This window comes from Macaca nemestrina, chromosome 19 (assembly GCF_043159975.1).
Source record: "Macaca nemestrina isolate mMacNem1 chromosome 19, mMacNem.hap1, whole genome shotgun sequence".
NCBI lineage: Eukaryota > Metazoa > Chordata > Mammalia > Primates > Cercopithecidae > Macaca > Macaca nemestrina.
In genome coordinates, this window is record NC_092143.1 from 13,829,349 (window position 1) to 13,849,267 (window position 19,919).

General features: G+C 32.2%; 1 protein-coding gene across 4 annotated transcripts in view; it reads left to right on the plus strand.

The window, feature by feature from the left end:
- Positions 1-19,568, plus strand: part of LOC105476966 (cadherin 19) — a 104,121-nt gene extending 84,553 nt beyond the window's left edge. The window contains exons 10-12 of one of the 4 annotated variants that reach the window (XR_003016913.2): positions 7,851-7,968; positions 10,313-10,536; positions 14,217-19,568. Coding sequence is in view for 3 of the 4 variants with exons in the window: in XM_071085215.1 (XP_070941316.1) it covers positions 7,851-7,968; positions 10,285-10,536; positions 14,217-14,707 (861 nt within the window). In the remaining variant the exon portion in view is untranslated. Of the gene's footprint in view, positions 1-7,850; positions 7,969-10,284; positions 10,537-14,216 lie in introns of all 4 variants that reach the window. The other 3 variants (XM_071085215.1, XM_011733263.2, XM_071085214.1) reach the window with 3 other exon arrangements.
- The last annotated feature ends 351 nt before the right edge of the window (positions 19,569-19,919 follow it).

Genomic DNA, 19,919 nt, shown 5'->3' on the forward strand with positions numbered 1-19,919 from the left:
TCTTCTAAAGAGATTTGAATGAGCTATACGGTGTCTGTGTACACTTGATATTGTACAGAAACAACATTGTCAATGTCTGTTGGAGATGAGGGTGGAGCAGGTTAATAATGTTGTTCATCAGATGTTTAAGGAAGTCAAATTAACAGAGTAAAACACAAAAGTTAAGAACTCCAATATAAACGTAGTATAGAGGTTGATTTTTTTGTTTTGTCATCATATGCGTGTGATATTAATAATGTACTACAGGTACATAAGATGTAAACATTGGTTTCGCTGAATGAAGGGTTTGAGAGACTCCATGCACAAGTTTTACATTTTCTTGTGAATCTATAATCATTTCAAAATGCAGGGTTTTTTTTTTAAAAAGTCATTAGACTGGAATTAAAGAAAATGAAATAATGTAAGGAAAAAAGAAAAGAGGATTAAAACAATGATTCTTAATATTACTGAGAATATGTCACAGAGAAGCTTCTAAGGAATATTTTTGGTCAAGATATTTGTATAATTGAGTTTCAATTAATTTTCATGTTATTTAAACTTTCCTAAAAATATAGAAAGTTAATAATGCTTTGAAATCTATAAATATTTTACGTATCAAGTCAAAGGAACTAAATGATACACATAAAAATTATATACACAAACTTTTCATTTGATACTAAGAAACCCTTAGATAAAATTAAACGTAGGTGGGACACAGTGGCTCACGCCTGTAATCCCAGCACTTTGGGAGGCCTAGGCAGGAGGATCACCCGAGTTCAGAAGTTCGAGACCAGCCTGGCCAACATGGTGAAACACCATCTCTACTGAAAATACAAAAATTAGTTGGGCGTAGTGGTGGGCACCTGTAATCCCAGCTACTCAGGAGGCTGAGGCAGGAGAATCTCCTGAACCTGGGAGGAAGAGGTTGTAGTGAGCCGAGATTACACCATTGCACTCAAGCCTGAGTGACAAGAGTGAAACTCCGTCTCAAAAATAAATAAATAAATAATAAGAATAATAAACCTAAATTCCAGGTAATAAATATGACTTCAAAAGGCACACATAATACGTATAATAATGATAAAATATTATAGTCCTAGATAGATAATCAAAACTTTATGTAATATTGAAACTGATAGGGTAATATAATTTAAAACAGTAATGAGAAATCAATGCCTTCTCTTACACTATTATTTATTGGAGTTCTAAAGCTGAATTTCGTACAATATATAAAGTACATGTAAAAAAAAGTCACTGAAAAGAAGAAAAATTATTTGAAAATATAAGGTTATGTAATGCAGTAAATGGTAGAATTGTAAATTTCTTCCAAATAAATGGTAGAATTGTAAATTTTCCTGTAGCCACATTTAAAAATATAAAAAACACCCAGATTATGTTCATTTTAATAATATTTATTTGGTATAATACATCCAATATATCATCTTCACATATTTTTAATTAAAATCATTAACAGAATATTTAATATTTTATATGTATTTTTAATTTATGAAGATGATTCTTGTCTAATTTCCCACATGCTCAAACAGCTAGAGAAAATGACAGGTAAAAAGATGTCTTATATCTGTCTTCTTTGGATAGATAATAAATTAATCATATAAAATAAAAATGCGATGGTAGTCACACTCTACTCTGGAGGAATCCAAACATTTACTCAAATACCTATGTGGGTAAACAAAATGTTTGGTTTTGTTCTTAATGTGTAAGTGGCTGGGGTGGGGAAGAGAAGGAGAGAATTTTCAGCAATTTGCAAAATATTAATATAATAAATGAGCTGACATCAGGGTAATTTGCCTTGGCTAGGTGGTGCAAATAGTTACCATTTTTCAAATCAATGAGTGCCATTATCTTGACGGATATTAAATGTCTTTTTTGGAGGTAAAGTATAACATCGATAATTTTCAGATTCACTCATATCAATATTTTGTCTAAAGACATTTACCTTGTCTCCATGTAAAAATTTTCTTTTTCCTAAATTTCAGTGGTTGCATTTTGTGATCTTTGATTCTCTTCCTTTCACTTTTGTGTCCAAAAGTTTTCCTCAACTCATTATTTCGTCTTTTACCCACTTCTTCCTCTCGACTACAGTTCATATCCAAATAACTGGATCTCTGCCTGCTTTTTCTATTTTAAGCTATGTGTCCGACTAACCTGAGAAAACAACTCAGATGTCCCATGGTTAACACCAAATTTGCTCCCAAGCCTTCCCTTTTTTCAGTATCCCCAGGAAAATTATTATAATATCAAGTTTTGCAAGAAAAAAAAAAAACATGGACATCATTTTTAATTAATTATAGTCTTTACTCTCCGTATCCAATCAATCATTTGGTTCTGTTGATCCCATCTCCTACATATGTCTTTAATGTATCAATTTCTCTCTATCATCATTCTTTCTACCCTAATAGGGACCTATCTTCTCTTCTGGAGTGAACCTGACCTAAGCAGGTCTGCAGAGGGATGTTCCTGTAAAATCAAACTTTGCTTCATCCAATCTCACAGCACATATGCAGCAATGTATCAGTTTTATATATCAATTATATTTATTAGGTAAGTCTGTAGTCATGCAGTTTCAGGATAACCAGATTTTACTGGACGGAAAATAGTGAGGAGAATATATAGCCCTTTTGAAAATGGTGAGAAAACATTACTTTGGTGACATCTTCTGGAGTTCAGCATACCCTTGCTCCAAATCATTGTGGCAAATTTAGGCAAATTTTGGGACCCAGGAGCTGTATCTTTATTTGAAACATACTGTACCATCCTCAATTTATGAACACTGCTCAGTAATTTCTGTATTGTTTCTCATTAAAAATAACACAATCCATAATTGTGACTGTTAGTGTTTTTTTTTTGTTTTTTTTTTGTATATCACATAAAGAAATTTTGATTACCAAGCAGTTGTTCATTAGGATAATGACAATAGCTTGTGGGCTAGATTCTCCATTTCCAGACTTACATTAAGGATGTCCTCAGCAGGAGCATTCTAAAATGCAATCCTTTGCCTGGAACCATGTGATCCCAAATAAAAGTAATAATCATGTCATTTCCAAATTAGAGCCTGGGAGTGTCCCTCAGTAGAATGTCGAAACTCTTTAATATGTCCATGATGTATCCCCGCTCACTTCCACAGTATGATCTTCAAATTTCCGCATAGATACAAGGTTCTCTGACCCTCCCCCCCGCAATGTTTAAGTATTAAGTATTTTAGGTGGTTATAACTTTTATTATGTAATTTATGTAATCTGTACTTCCTCAATACTTTTTAAGTTTGCAATTCTGCTTGATCTTCTACACCACTGGAATGTGAACAGTGGTGACAGAGACTAACTTTATTCATAATTGTACCACCAGGGCATAGGATTGCTTGGCATACTGTAAGTACTAATGAAATACATCTTAAATGGATACATCTAAGATACTAATGAGATATTTTACAATTTAATATTTTGTGTATACATGCTGATTTTATGTGAATTTTAAAAATATATTTGGAATATTAACTTTAAAAGGAAAATTAGAAAATACATACTGAGATAAAAATCTAGGAATGCGTATTTTTCAACTGAATATAGATTTCTACAAGTTAATGGCAAAACAATTACGATATATATGACATTTAAATATATATGATGTAATTTTGTGAAAAGTCCTTTTAGAAAACTTAGAGTATCCCCAGTTCTATCCAGGTCTAAAATATTATACTATAATGACCTTTTCAACATTTTTCTTCTCATGTTTTGCTAAACAGAAAAAGACAACAAACTTACTACAATCTAGACTTTCTTTTGGTTCTAACACTATTAGTGTATTATTTTGTACTTTGCCTGTTTGAACAGATGTTCAACAACTTTTTTGAGTTTTCTAGATTTATTTTGTCAAAACAGGTGTAATTGAAAATCATTTACTCATTAGAGTAATATAAAACATGATGGTCTCATACCTATGTTTGTGTAATAATTTCTTGGCAATGGGAAACAATTTGCATCTTTAGCCTAATATAAGGTATGCCTACCTAGAATAACTACATAAGCAACTCAGATAAGATTTTAAGAAAATCTTTCCAGATATTCATTTATTACAACTTCAACTTTTTGTTTAACATTTTTCTATTGAGAAGCATTTTTTTATAGTTTATTAAGTGCATTTCAAGGAATTGATGACATATATAAATTAATATTCAGTATCTGTATATTGATTTAGAGTTCATGATTCAATTTGTAGTTTATAATCTTGTTCAACAATTTATTGATTGACTAATCCTGGAAGTAGGTTTCATTGTGACTTGCCATGAAGATAAGGAAACAGACACAAATGTATTGCTTGCTCCAAATCATTGTGTACAAGTGTTGCATCTTAAACTAGCTGTCCATTAATTGCATGTTTAATGAGAATCATCTCTTTGGTTTGAGGAACGTGAGTACTGGGCTGATTTTTGACTCGGGATAATTAATCTGGAATGTTATTTTAGTAAACTGGCCCATGCGTGACTTTTTCTTAAAAGAAGACATAGTGCATAATGATTAATAGCAAATGATTCTCTTTATTCTCCTGATTATCTTCAAAGTCAAATAGTGATTATAGTCTCATAAAATAACTAAATTGGAACTTATGAAACTTCCAATAATTGGCCATCTTTAACCTCCAAAATATTAATTTCATATATTTATACCTAATTATGATATCTTTGCCTTCACTAATTTTTCATGATATTCTTTGCTTAGGATCATACTTTTTTCATCAATTCATATTTTTATTCAAGTATTAGCTCATTGGCTGCACTCTACCCTAGAATATCTTCCCTTTCTCCCATATCAAAACACATCATTTTCTTCTATTTTTAACCATTATTTTTGGTCCTTATCCTATAAAATTATATTGCTTATTTCTCTGTCACTATCTTTTATGAGACATATTTTTACTTGCTTTTGGGATTCCATGTTTTTTATGGTATCATTTTGTATGCAAATCTGGTAGGACAAGAACAAGTCTAGGGTATAAACAGTATGTCCTAGAGTGCTACACTTACTACTCATATTTCATTTTGACTATGACATCAGCTTACATTCTAATTTTGGCCCAGCCAATTTACTTACCTAAGACATTTAGCTTATATGAAACTTAATATAAACCTTTATACCATAGGAACAATAATACAATTTATTCCAAAGGACCATTGTGAAGATTATCTAAGATAATGTATAGAACAGATCCTGGCCCATAGGTAACTTCTTATAATTTTAGTTACTTTTGGATTCTTGGGGCTTACACAATATATTTCCATTGTAGCTTTCGATGCACTGTAAATAGATGATTGAATGTATTGCGTCAGAAATAAATTGGCCAAAATTCTACCTGGAGAGCAAAAAGAATATTAAAAATCTGTACTTTCGGCGAGGCACAGTGGCTCATTCCTGTAATCCCAGCACTTTGGGAGGCCGAGTCAGGTGGATCACGAGGTCAGGAGATCGAGACTAACATAGTTAAACACTGTCTTTACTAAAAATACAAAAAAAAAAAAAATTAGGCATGCGTGGTGGCAGGCACCTGTAGTCCCAGCTACTCGGGAGGCTGAGTTAGGAGAATGGCATAAACCCGGCAGGCGGAGCTTGCAGTGAGCCAAGATCGTGCCACTGCACTACAGCCTGGGTGACAGAGTGAGACTCCGTCTCAAAAAAAAAAAAAGAAAAAAAAATCTGAGCTTTCTTTCAGAATTAACCGTAATTTGGAGTTATTTTCCTTTTCTCTTTTCCCAGTCTCTCAAGCCATGGCTGTTCTTGGTATATACTTTTACCTTTTAATTTATGTTTACTCCTTTCATAAATGTATAAGGTCAGCGATAGGTCCCAGATAATAATTTTAGCCAATGCAACAGATAGAAGTTTTTCTCAGAATTTTATTTTAAAATGAAAATGAAAACCTTTTCATTGTTATATTTAAAGGAAAAATAAATATCCTCCGTCAAGACTTATGAGCACATTAATGTGGTCCCTTTGTTAGAGATATGTGTTTATTTTTACGTGTACCTGTTCAAGGTAAATTCAGTAAAATTCATAATACTTGATATATGACTGATTTTATGTCAGTGTCTTCCTATTTTTATAAAACAATTATGAAAGCCAGTAAAACATATCTTATAGGAAGCCCAACTTACAGAGCAAATATAAGTGAAGACTTGTTCATTTGAAAGGGGGAGGCTGTTGAAATCCTGCTCATTCAGTTTCCTATACCTATGTATAAGATATTTTGATTTATTAAAAGTCTTTTGAAATATATACAGTGTATCTCCAGTCTTCTTTAGTCTTCATCCCCCAAAGGGAGACATTTGCAACATTTAGTCAGATGCTGATGTTTAATACAGAACATCAGGTAGTAAAATACAATATTCCTTAACTGAACACTATAACCACATATGCCAGCAAGATAAACATGAATTATATACTTTGTTATCAATATGACTTCAGTTAATATGCATATAAAGATATTCATATGCCTATTATTAACAATATCCAGTACACCATGGTATGCAAAAACTCAACAAGAGATTATTTTCACGAGTAACACATAATAGACATAGGAACACATAATAGTTTGTTGTGTGACAAACTTTCTGACAAGCCAAGACTGACAATCCTGAAAATGAACCCTGAAGGTTAAGTATTAGTATTTTTATTTTTCAAGGTTAAAAACTTGTAAATGGCAAAGCCAGGATTCAGAATATTGGGTTTCCAAGCCTCTGCCCTCTACTCAGCCTGTACAAAATCCTATGATATTCTAACATGAAGGCTTTACCTTAACACAAATCAATATCCACATGTATAATTATAAGCATGGGTTGAATAAAATGTGTTTTGCTACGTTACTTAATTAACACCAAATGATTATTATTTATTAGTAATGTGTTATGAGTTAAACAGAAATCAATGTGGAGAAGTAATATACAGATCGTATTGGTTTCCTAATGTTCTTTATGCCTGTGAAGACATATCTATTTTTTTGAAGTATAACATAAATCTGGATTTGCCATCTTGCATCTAAGGCTATTTTTGTTTGACATATTGTTAAAAGCACTTTAATTCTAGAAAATTCAAAACAATAACTTCTATAATGAATTTACTTTAATTTCCACAATTAATCACAATCTCACTATGTGATCTTGACAGCATATCTTTTTCGACAATAATGAACTACTTGACTGACACATTCATGTCTTGAAAGAAGAAAATTAATTGAGAATGGAATTGTTCATATCTGCATTACTTCACTGTTTTATGATCTGAGATATAGAGATGAACTTATTTGATGTAAAACACTTTCCTATAATCATTATGGGTCAAAGGAAATCATGTACATTGCCCCTACATTTTAAATGCTTTATTTCCTCAATCAATTAAAAATCTCATTACTTTAGCAAATAGTTCAGTAAGCCAGTAACTCTACCACAGTTTTGCTCTCAGTAAAAACAGGAAATAGACAACTTTAGCAAATCATAACGTCTGACATTCAGATAAAGGAAAAATTAAGAAGGAAGAAAGAGTGAAATGTAGGCTGGGAGGGTGTGAGTAATACAAAAGAAATGCTTTGGAGACTTCTAACGAACTTAGAGTTTGGAATCCACCTGATCCATCAACAAGAATTTATTATGTAATATTACAACACCCTTTGAAAAAAGGCAGTGAACATATTTTTAACTTGAGAAAAATACTTTACTATTCTCCACTGATTTGACAGCTATTTTCTGCAATGTCCCTATTGATTGTAATAAAGCAATGTGAATAAAAGCTAATAATAATAACAGCAGTGATCTTCTTCCTGAATCCAAACAACAACAAAAATCTATCCCCCTTTTTTTTCAGGTAATTCAGACTATCAGTGCAGTGGATAGAGATGAATCCATAGAAGAGCACCATTTTTACTTTAATCTATCTGTAGAAGACACTAACTCTTCAAGTTTTACAATCATAGACAATCAAGGTAACATCATTCACTTATAATGAGTTTTGATACATTTTTGTGACTCATGTTAGACTTTAATGGAATTTATGGCATTGATTTTTATACTGTTCTTGCAACATAATAATGTTTGGAATTCAAGCAAGAGAGTAACAATGAAAATGGAAAACAAAACTCAGTGTTAAGTTCTAAAAATATTAGCTCCATTTCTCACCGCATTTCTTCAAAGTAGAAACACTTTGTAAAGTTATCAATGGCTGTAAGCTCTTGTAAAGTCTGAATAACCCTGCAAATATAATTGCAGTTCTGATACCACGGCTCCTTTCATGTTCTCGTCTAACTCAGACTTCAATCTATGACTGAGGAAGAAAACGACATTTATTTGAGTTACAGTCATGTTTGCTTGATTGATTCCAAAATATTTATGGTCATCAATTAGGAGCTCAGAATATATGAAATTGGGTTAATACAGTTCTTATTCCTTCAAAACTAAATAACTTTTATCAATCTAAGGATTAAGTGTTCAAAGAATTTTATGTAGGGGTAGAATTTATTTTCCCTTTCGGTAGAGGCGGATTAACTGTATAAAGAGCTGCGCTGCTGCTTTTTCATGAGCTTCAGTGAGAGATATTTTTGTCATTATAAGGACTACTATTTTAATTTTTTTATACCTCAAAGTTATGAAACACAGTTGATTTATTACTCAGGTATCTGTAACCAAATACCTGCAGTTCTCCTTACAGCTGAGGTTAAGCTTTGTTCCAGAAGAGACCTGTCACAGGAGAGCAAATGCAACACATTTCTGTCTGTTTTGCCCTCGTCCCATTCCCCCGTGGAGGAAACTCAAATACATTTCAGCCAAAAACCACAAATATCTCTTTCAAGCTCTTTGAGAAATCTCCAGACTGCTTTCCCCAAAGTTTAGCCCTGTGACGAACTCTTAGATTCAGGGGATACATGTATTATTATTATTATTTTTTTGATGTTGCGAACTTCAACCTTTTTTAAAAATATTTTTATTATTTTACTTTTAAGTTAAAAATTGTATTTTTAAATACGTATATATTAATATAAATGAGTCTAAGCTGGAATTTTTAAATATATATATTTATATACATAGATATTTGTATATATAGATTCATTTATATTAATATAAAATAAATTACTGAGGTGAAATAAATATGTTGAAGCATACAAAATTGATTTGGTTTAACGTTTGTTGTCACAAGTAATTTAATAAAATACATATTTAAAAAGTGTCAACTGTCTCTTAACCCTTAGATCTGCCTAGCAGATAAAATCACATGGACTTTATAGACTTTAAGGGTTTCATAGTGAATTGTCTTTAAAAAGGTGATTTGGGAAATGTCCTACTTAAGCATGCATTTCAAAAGGCTTTTATGTATTTTCCTTTTACTGCTATTGTCTTCTAAAATTTGTCTGATGACTACAGAAAACATTTTGAGGGATGGTAAAAAAGAAGGAAAGGGAAAATACAGTTCGGAGGTACAAGAAATTATAATGACAAAAGTTATTTATAATATTTTGGGATTCACAGAAGAGTAATTGTATATATTTGAAGCGCTTATTGTTTGTTTTCATGAATTTTTTGAATGGACTTTCTAGGTACATGAATCAGTCTGACTAAGTATAATGATTTTCAGAATTTTAAATACAAATAGATTAATAACATCAATGTGATATGAAATATCCTAATAGGATCTTGTCTACCAAGTGAAATTATTTTGTCTAATTAGAAAATATAGTATTTGAGATCATCTACTTTGACAGATAACTTTGAACGTCTTGTATATTCCCTGAATTTGTACAAATGGGTCCCAAGTATTAGAAAATAGACTGTGTTATATGTAATTATCACAAATAAAGCCAGCTCTATCAGGATATATTTCATATTAGTAGTTCCTATAAATTATTGATATCTGATTAAAAAGCTATTTTCTGTGTTACACATATGTTTTATATACATGTCAAAGAGATTTTGGAATTGGTTTAAGTAATTCAATAATAACATAAATACTTTAAATAATCAACTAAATAATTAAGTAGTATCAACTCAATATTTAATAATATTAAATATTAATTTTACTACATAATTTAAATAATTCATCTGATTACATAATTAGGGTTTAGGTGATGTCAAAACACTAATAATTTAGTGTGGATGTTTTAATTGTCTTCTCATCAGAAATTTCCTCTTCCTTTTATTTGAACTTACTTGATCGTATCTCTATACTATTGTCCCCAGTACATGTGACTATTACATACCAATTTCTCTTATGTAGTTGAAAAAATTATGCACATGGATTTTTGTTTTAGATAACACAGCTGTCATTTTGACTAATAGAACTGGTTTTAACCTTCAAGAAGAGCCCATCTTCTACATCTCCATCTTAATTGCCGACAATGGAATCCCGTCACTTACAAGTACAAACACCCTTACCATCCATGTCTGTGACTGTGATGACAGTGGGAGCACACAGACCTGCCAGTACCAGGAGCTTATGCTTTCCATGGGATTCAAGACAGAAGTCATCATTGCTATCCTCATTTGCATTATGGTAATATTTGGTAGGTAGAAGTCATCATTCCTATTCTCATTTGCATTATGATAATATTTGGTAGGTACTGCTGAACTGAACATATACTCATTTATTTAAAATAACAGGATAAATACATAAAATAGTTAATTCTATTATAGCATTATAATGTGGGTTTGTGTATATGTTTGTTGCTCCTCTGAATGTAGTATAATTCTTAAATCAAGTGGAGTAAAGAAGTGGATAAATATGTGATCTTTGAATTGTATGAGTATGTGAGTGTGTATGTACACATCTGTTTATGCATGGTCTTGACACATATACAATGTAACAATATAAAATATGTAAAAGTTAGTGATAACAACAGTGAGCTTCTCTTGAGTGCTTATTGTACTCCAGGAGACAGTGTTCAGTGTTTTATATGCACGTTGCAATTCGAACCTCACAATAACCTTATTAAGCAGTAACTAATATCACCTACATTTTATAGATGAAGGAATAGAAATTCCAAAAGCTATGTGCTTTATGAAGGGTCACGCAGCTAGAAAATGATGTGCTAAGATTCCATGACCACAATACACTGTTATGCAATGCTGTACTGCAGCTGACTAGAGCCCAAGGTGCATTAAAAAAAAAAAAAAAAAAAAAAAGGACAGTAGAATCTACTCTCTTAGCAATTTTCGAGTATAAAATACCTTATTATTAACTATGGTTACCATGCTGTAAAATAGATCTCTCGAATTTATTCCTAACATCTAACTGAAACTTTGTGTCTTTTGACCAATGTCTCTTCATTCTCTCACCCGCTCTCCTGCTACTACCATTCTACTCTCTACTTATATAAGCTATTTATTTATTTATTTTTTAGATTTGTCAAAGTGACATCATGCAGCATTTGTCTTTCTGTGCCTGGCTTCTTTCACTTAGTATAGTGTTATCTAGTTTTATCTAAGTTGTTGTAAATGACAGAACTTCTTTCTTGTTTAAAGCTAAATAGTATTCACTATGTTTATATACCACATTTTCCTTATCCATTAATTCACTGATGGACACTTAGCTTCCATCAATTCCATAGCTTGACTATCGTGAATAATGCTGTAATGAACACGGAAGTGTGGATATCTCTTCAACATACCAATTTTATTTGTAAGTATTTAAGGTGATGAATATATTAAATTGATTTAATCATTCCACAATGTATACACATATCAGACATCACATTGTGTACCATAAATGTATGTTTTTATTTGTAAATTAAAACTAAAAATAATCCAAAAGTCTTTTTGTGAATAAAAAGGACAGTAAATGTTAGAAATGAGGAATGTATAAGAGAGCGTCTTTTTAAATCCAAGTACAGAAAAGAAAGAAATCCCAGTAAAAGAGCTCTATTAGTTTTTGTTTGCTTGTTTTTTTCCATTGCTTTCACTGTTTCTATAAGCAGATAATTTATATTTATTTCACAGATGAGGCAGCTGAACCCCAAAAGTTCTTAATCAGGCTTTCAGGACTATAAAATATTCATCTAGCATAACCTTTTCCTTTTTTCAATGCCAAAATATATAATCTAAACTCTGCTCTTACCTCCCTCAAAACTTCAGACCAAAAGCCAATGAAACTGCACTGAATAGTGAGAGCAAATATATCAGACATTTTCTGAAATGCCAAACTGACCACTCAAACTGGAATGGGATACGTTTCAGGACCTGCCCTTGTCTTCACTGAACTTATCTTTCTCAAGGCTTCAAAACCCATCCATTCCTCATTTACCACCTACCATTACCATTGTTTAGGACCTAGCTTCAGTTTTTAAAATTGTTTTTAATGATCTTTGATTATGAAGCTGAATTCATAGCTACACAGCTAGATCCAGAAGCAAAAATAAATAGTAAACGCATAGTTTGAGGGGACTGCAAATACTGAGCTACCTATAGATAGAGACTTAAACCAAGACCCGAAAACCTAGAAACAAACAAGGGGCAGCTTCATAGTTACAAATGTGAGTAAAATTTAGCAGGTGGGAGCTATGGGTCAACTATTATCATAGTGATTTCCTTTGAATGTTTTATAAATGTTTATCTCCAGTTCAGATCAGAAAAGTGTTTATTAGACTCCTTTCTATTTCAACCATATATATCATGTGAGTTCTAAAGTACAATACCTGAATGCAAACGTGGTGACCTTATTTATTTTAGATATTTTAAATGCAAGTTTTATATAAATACTATATAACAACCATATTTCTCTTTGTGATACTATTCATAACATGACTTCATGTGTGTTTCAAATCCTACATGTAAAATTCTGAACAGGTGCATAAGATCCTAGGTGGGGGCTTAGTTATCCTTGATACCCACACACAAAGACACACACACACATGACACACACACACACAAAGACACACACACACATTTTAATTTAAAATTACAGCAAAAGTGTTCTGAATTTTTTCTGTTTCTACATGATATTAAAATTATCTTATGGAATAAATAATAATTATAGACAAATGTGTTATGATTCAAATGCATGATAGTTTAGAATTTCTGAAATTTATGTGGTATCACAGAGCACAGGCTCTGACCCAACTTTCTACTTTTGTCTTTCTTTATTTTATTGTATTTATAATTGATACAAATTGGCCATATCTATGGGGTACAGTGTGTTGTTTCAATACTTGTATATATTGCATAATGCTCAAGTCAGCATAATTAGCATATTTGTCACTTGAAACATTTAGCCTTTCTTTGTGATGATAACATCCAAATTTATCTCTTCTACCTATTTTGAAATAAATTATTAGCTACAGTCACCCTACGGTATAATAGAACACCAGAACTTATTCCTCCTGTCCCACTGTAACTTTGTACCAATTGAGTAACCTCTCTTCATCCCCACTCCCCTGACTACTCTACAAGTCTTGGTACCTACCATTGTATTTCTCTACTTCTATGAAATCAACTTTTTTAGATTTCACGTATAAGTGAGATCAAGCAGTGCTTTTCTTTCTGTGCCTAGCTTATTTTACTTAACATGATGTCTGGCAGGTTCATCTATGTTGCTGTAAATGACTTCACTGTTGGTGGCTGAACAGTATCCCATTGTGTCTCTCAACTAGCTGTGTCATTCTAGCGATGTCATTTAACATCTGTGTGCTTCACTTTTCTCATCTATAATAGGATATAATAATATAATGGCTTTCACAAGAATAAAATCAATCAATAAATATAAAGCTTTTAGAAGAACGCCTGATGTATGCTTCATAGTCAATATATATTAATTTAGAAAATAATTATGCCACAGAATTTTGCTTCAGTAAGGAATATCAAACTGTTCTGTTGTTCTGAACTACTATTAATATGAAGCATTGGCTACTAAAGTTGACAAATGCATTCAGGTTGCAAACTTTTATCATTCTACTTTATTCTATTTTAATATTTGAGAAAAAATAGATTTTGAATGTTAAATTGTTCATCATCTAAAATAGTTCACTATATTTTTATGGTTTTCTTTGTCTCTAAGTCATCAGCCAGAAAAATCGTGATACATTCTTTTGTAATTTGCAAGTCCCTTTGGCAAATTTTCAATAACAAATGTATCTTTTCTTATAATCATAAAGTTTAAGCACTCATCTTGAGCTTGAAATGAGAGCAAAGACTGTAATGTTTATAATATTCTTTATTGTTTATTGATATTCCGATATGCTTTCCTCATCAGGGTTTATTTTTTTGACTTTGGGTTTAAAACAACGGAGAAAACAGATTCTATTTCCTGAGAAAAGTGAAGATTTCAGAGAGAATATATTCCGATATGATGACGAAGGGGGTGGAGAAGAAGATACAGAGGCCTTTGATGTAGCAGCGCTGAGGAGTAGCACCATAATGCGGGAACGCAAGACTCGGAAAACCACCAGCGCTGAGATCAGGAGCCTATACAGGCAGTCTTTGCAAGTTGGCCCCGACAGTGCCATATTCAGGAAGTTCATCCTGGAAAAGCTCGAAGAAGCTGATACTGATCCGTGTGCCCCTCCTTTTGATTCCCTCCAGACCTACGCTTTTGAGGGAACAGGGTCATTAGCTGGATCCCTGAGCTCCTTAGAATCAGCTGTCTCTGATCAGGATGAAAGCTATGATTACCTTAACGAGTTGGGACCTCGCTTTAAAAGATTAGCATGCTTGTTTGGTTCTGCAGTGCAGTCAAATAATTAGGGCTTCTTACCATCAACATTTTTGAAAGTACTAATGTATATTTGAACCAAAGGGTAGTCTTAAAGAGTTTTGTGCCCTGGCTCTATGGCAGGGAAAGCCCTAGTCTATAGAGTTTTCTGATTTCCCTGGAGTAAATACCCCATGGTTATTTTAAGCTACCTACATGCTGTCATTGAACAGACGTGGGGAGAAACGTAAACAATCAACTCACAGGCATCAATACAACCAGATACGAAGTAAAATAATTTAGGAAGATATTACAAGTAGGTGAGAGGACATAAGATGTAGTCAATCCTTGTGCAATTATGTCATTATTTACTTAGGAAAGAGTAAAAATACCAAACGAGAAAATTTAAAGGAGCCAAAAATTTGAAAGTCAAATAGAAATGTACAAATCGAGATAAAATTTACATTTCTATCATATTGACATGAAAATTGAAAGTGTATAGTCAGAGAAATTCTCATGAATTATTCCATGAAGTATTGTTTCCTTTATTTGAAAAAGAATGCTAGGTAATCTTGGTAGAAAACTTGAAAGTATGATAAACAACAGATGGAGGAATCCATGAAAAATAGACGAGAAAAAGTAAATAAGGTTTTCTGGGGTTCACAGAAATTTTGTATGAATAAAAGCCTTATAAAGCCAGCTCTAGCATATGACTAAAATATTCCTCTACTATTTTTCAATGTCATCTAATGCAAATGCTCAAATTTTTTAGCTGGTTAATGTGAGAAAGGCACTGAATTAAGATATTTTAGTGTTATTTTATTTACCCAATTTTCATCTTTCACAGAGTAAGAATAAAATGTTTATGTGGTTAAGTTCCTGATACTATATAGAGATAGACTTTAAAATGTTAACACCTAGGATAATGTGGGTGATTACATAAATGTTTAAAACATTTACCTTATATGGAAAGCAGATTTCTGACTAAGATACCATGATTCATTCTAGTTTGATATTTTTAAACCTTTGCCAAGAGCACTCTTTAAAACTGATTTCAAATTTGAACAGATACTTGGTATATATTAATCAGAGTTATATAGTATAAATTTGTATTATTTTTGATATTACAACTTTGTATTAAAAAGGAAAATATAGGAGTTTGTCATATATTTTTTCATACACAACCCAAACCACATTCTTATGTCAAAATACAATAGCAAAATATAAGTCAATATTTACTCATAATTAAATGAAAACTTTATGAAACTGGTGGAAAGTGTGGAAAATTTTAAGTAAATTTTTATCTCTACTAAAAATTATGTAGACAACTTAAAAAAATACTGGATTCAAACTTTAGTTACTATACACTCTAAATATTATGATCAACTGAACTGACCATTACCATTCATGGAATAAAGCATGATACAATTCTCAATATTTCCTTTTCTGTTAAGACCTTGGAATATGACTGATGCTTCAGTGTCATTTTTTTATTACTGAATATAAAATTAGGTGCAATAGTTACATTTATTGTAGCCTTAAGAAGGAAATCAATGCTAAGCTGTTGGGCATAAAGCTTTATGGTAACATTAGATAACAAGATAATAAAACACTTTAATTTTAATCTTCCTTTTAAGAATTATCTTTATTATTCTATCCAAATCAAGGCAGACTTCAAAATTTATAGCTTGAACAGGAAGAAAGTAGTGAATACAAAATTCTTAAAATTGGTTCATATGATCATTTTTTGTTAATAGCATGTGAGACTAAGCTGAACCAAATTGGCCATAAGTGTTAAATCAAATAATTTGAGTAATTTTGAACTATTGGTGGAGTAGTTAAATGGTTATATTTTCTTGGTACTTTGAAATTTAAACATCTATGTCACGTAATAAAGTTTTTCATAAATCTGAAATAGGCACCATTAAGTTGATGAGAAAAATATTATCATTTCACAAAAGCTTGAGAAAACCAGATTTGAAGTAAAATAATTTAGGAAGATATTACAAGTAGATGAGAGGACATAAGATTTAGTCAATCCTTACACAATGATACCATTATTTACTTAGGAAAGAGTGAAAATACCAAACAAGAGAAAATTTAAAGGAGCCAAAATTTGCAAGTCAAATAGAAAAGTACAAATCAAGAGAACATTTACGTTTCTATCATATTGACATGAAAATTGAAAGTGTATAGTCAGAGAAATTCTCATGAATTATTCCATGAAGTATTGTTTCCTTTATTTAAAAAAGAATGCTAGGTAATCTTGGTAGAAAACTAAAAAGTATGATAAACAACAGATGGAGGAATCCATGAAAAATAGATGAGAAAAATTAAATAAGGTTTTCTGGGGATCACAGAAATTTTGTATGAATAAAAGCCTTATAAACAATGAATACATTTGGATAAACAACTCATTAAAATGCACATTAATGGATTTCCTGTACAAATGGTTTTAATACTTGTGTCCAGTGGCGCTAAAAAGATATATTAAAATAGATCCTGGTTGAGTTGATGATAAGATTATCATCAATCATAGGATACACAGGAAAAGCACAAACATGATTGCACATCTGTTTGGTAGTCTAAAATATGTTCCTTTTAACCACATCAAAAGATATTATCTAATTCTAATAGGGAAGTTGCAACTTCCTAGAAATTATACTTTGTATTATTTTCAGTAATTATTTTATGTTTTTGCATCACATGAGTGTTGCAAGAACACAGCTCGTAAGCTAAAGGCATTATATTAAGTAAGAATTTATTTTTGTAAATTTTAATAAAGTCTAAATTAATGCAAAATATTTATGAAAATAGCACAGCTTCACATTACTACCTACAGTACTTAAATATCTCCCTCAATTGACTCACAGCTTTGTATGTAAGCTTTAAATTGTTAATGGTAAAAATAAGAAAATTAAGACTAGTGAACTACTAGTTGTTCACTCAGTGCATGTACTTGAGCCTGACAGACCTTTGTTTAGTTGCTTTCAGTTAAAGGAATGTATAATATTTGTTAAACTGCTTCATCTTTCCAGACCTCACTTTGTAATCTGTAAGATAAGGTCCAATCAACCTATTTTGCATGAGTGTTATGAAGAATTAATAATAAGATATGCAAAACCAGCAGCACCAATAGTGCCTGACAAAATATAACTGCTCAATAAATAACAGTGAATTACTATAATAACAGCTGATGTTATTCTGTTGGAACATATGGTCTGTTTCTTTTCCAACTCTGAGTGATCTCAACAGCTTCACGGCACATTGAAAATAAAAATCGACTTCCTCACCTTCCCCATAGGCCATGGACTTTCCCACCCCTACTTACTTATGCAGTTTCTCCTCTTTCCTCTCTCCACCTCAGTTACTAAAGCAATCTTCCTTCAAACACTTCTATTTTCCATTACCTCACTTCATGCAGGTCGGTGATCAGCTGCAACTTCCTGAGAAAGACCACTGCCACTTCCGGTGCCCCTGGCTTTGTCTTGCTTTGTATTAAATTACTTAACTACCTGGTATTAGTGTTGTCTTTATTGCTTATTAGAATGTAACCCTTAATGGGCAAGAAATTGTCAGGCTTGTTCATTTATCATTGTGTAAGAATGTTTCCAGCACATAGAAAGTGAACAATGAATATTTCTAGAATGAATGTAGTAATGAATCCAATCTATTTTACTTAGTCACTTGTAGAAATTCTTTTGGTTTCCATTGACTATTTTTATAGAATATTAATATGGAATTAATGTATTATTTTCTAAAATGGGTTAGTACTGAGTAGTTATTAGATACAGTAAAATTTGTCAAAATCTTTCTAAAAATTACATAACTTTGGCATTTATCTTGCTTGAACTCATTGATATATCTGGAGGAAAAAATAGTTGATGAAGTTATACTATTCAGTCAAAACAGGTTATTTAATGATGGCCATAGAAAATCTCATATTAATAAATTTTCACAAAGTGTAAGAAATATGAAATCATGTGCTATGCATAAGAATCCTACTTCACATTTTAAAGTACAACTTGGTAACAGATACATAACAGAGCGCTCAGGGCTACTCATAACCTACAAGGTGGCTTCAATATTTTTTATAGTCTGTGGTATGTGATAGCAAAAGACAGACAGGGAGACTAAGTAGACAGATAAATGGAGGAAAGGAATATGTGACTTTTTACATATTCATATCTGTCTGTCTATATGGAAATTGTGATTTCCTGAAAGAAGAGAGACCAGCATCTCAATCGCAAGTAGTTCCTTGAGACCTATTAGAAATTTTTGCTGTCCTTTTTTCCTAAAGAGCTCTGTAGATGACTGGCCGATCCATCTGAAATAGCAGGAACGGGAGAGGGTAGTAACTGGGAAGTGCCATTCGTAGCCTTTGACAGGGTGAAGCTGAATGAGTCATAGCTTAAGGGACTGCAGTTGTAGAAATTTTGCACAGATGGAGGTGAGACGGAGCTTAAGATAGTCATCCAAAAAATACATTACATGGGTCAAGGAACAATAGAGATCTCGCATCCTTGAGATATGTCTCTGAATTGTCCATGCATGTGCCCCATGATAGAAGACCAGCCTTCAGATGCCTGCGGTCACAGAGGTCACTGGCTGTGAGGTTAGGATGGCACCAACATGTTTACTGTGCCCCCTTTTCCTCATCTCTTCCTTCCTACCCAGACCTCAGAGGATCAGAAGCAACAGAGGTCTTCTCCTCTGGGAGAGGATAGGAGATAGATCTTATACTGGATGTGAGGTTAAGGTCTTCTAGAAAATAGCACAGATTTTAAAAGATATTTAAAAGTCAAATAGTCCCTCTTTGCAGATGACATGATTGTATATTTAGAAAACCCCATTGTCTCAGCCCAAAATCTCCTTAAGCTCATAAGCAACTTCAGCAAAGTCTCAGGATACAAAATTAACGTGCAAAAATCACAAGCATTCTTATACACCAGTAACAGACAAACAGAGAGCCAAATCATGAATGAACTTCCATTCACAATTGCTTCAAAGAGAATAAAATACCTAGGAATCCAACTTACAAGGGATGTAAAGGACCTCTTCAAGGAGAACTACAAACCACTGCTCAGTGAAATAAAAGAGGACACAAACAAATGGAAGAACATACCATGCTCATGGATAGGAAGAATCAATATCGTGAAAATGGCCATACTGCCCAAGGTTATTTATAGATTCAATGCCATCCCCATCAAGCTACCAATGAGTTTCTTCACAGAATTGGAAAAAACTGCTTTAAAGTTCAGATGG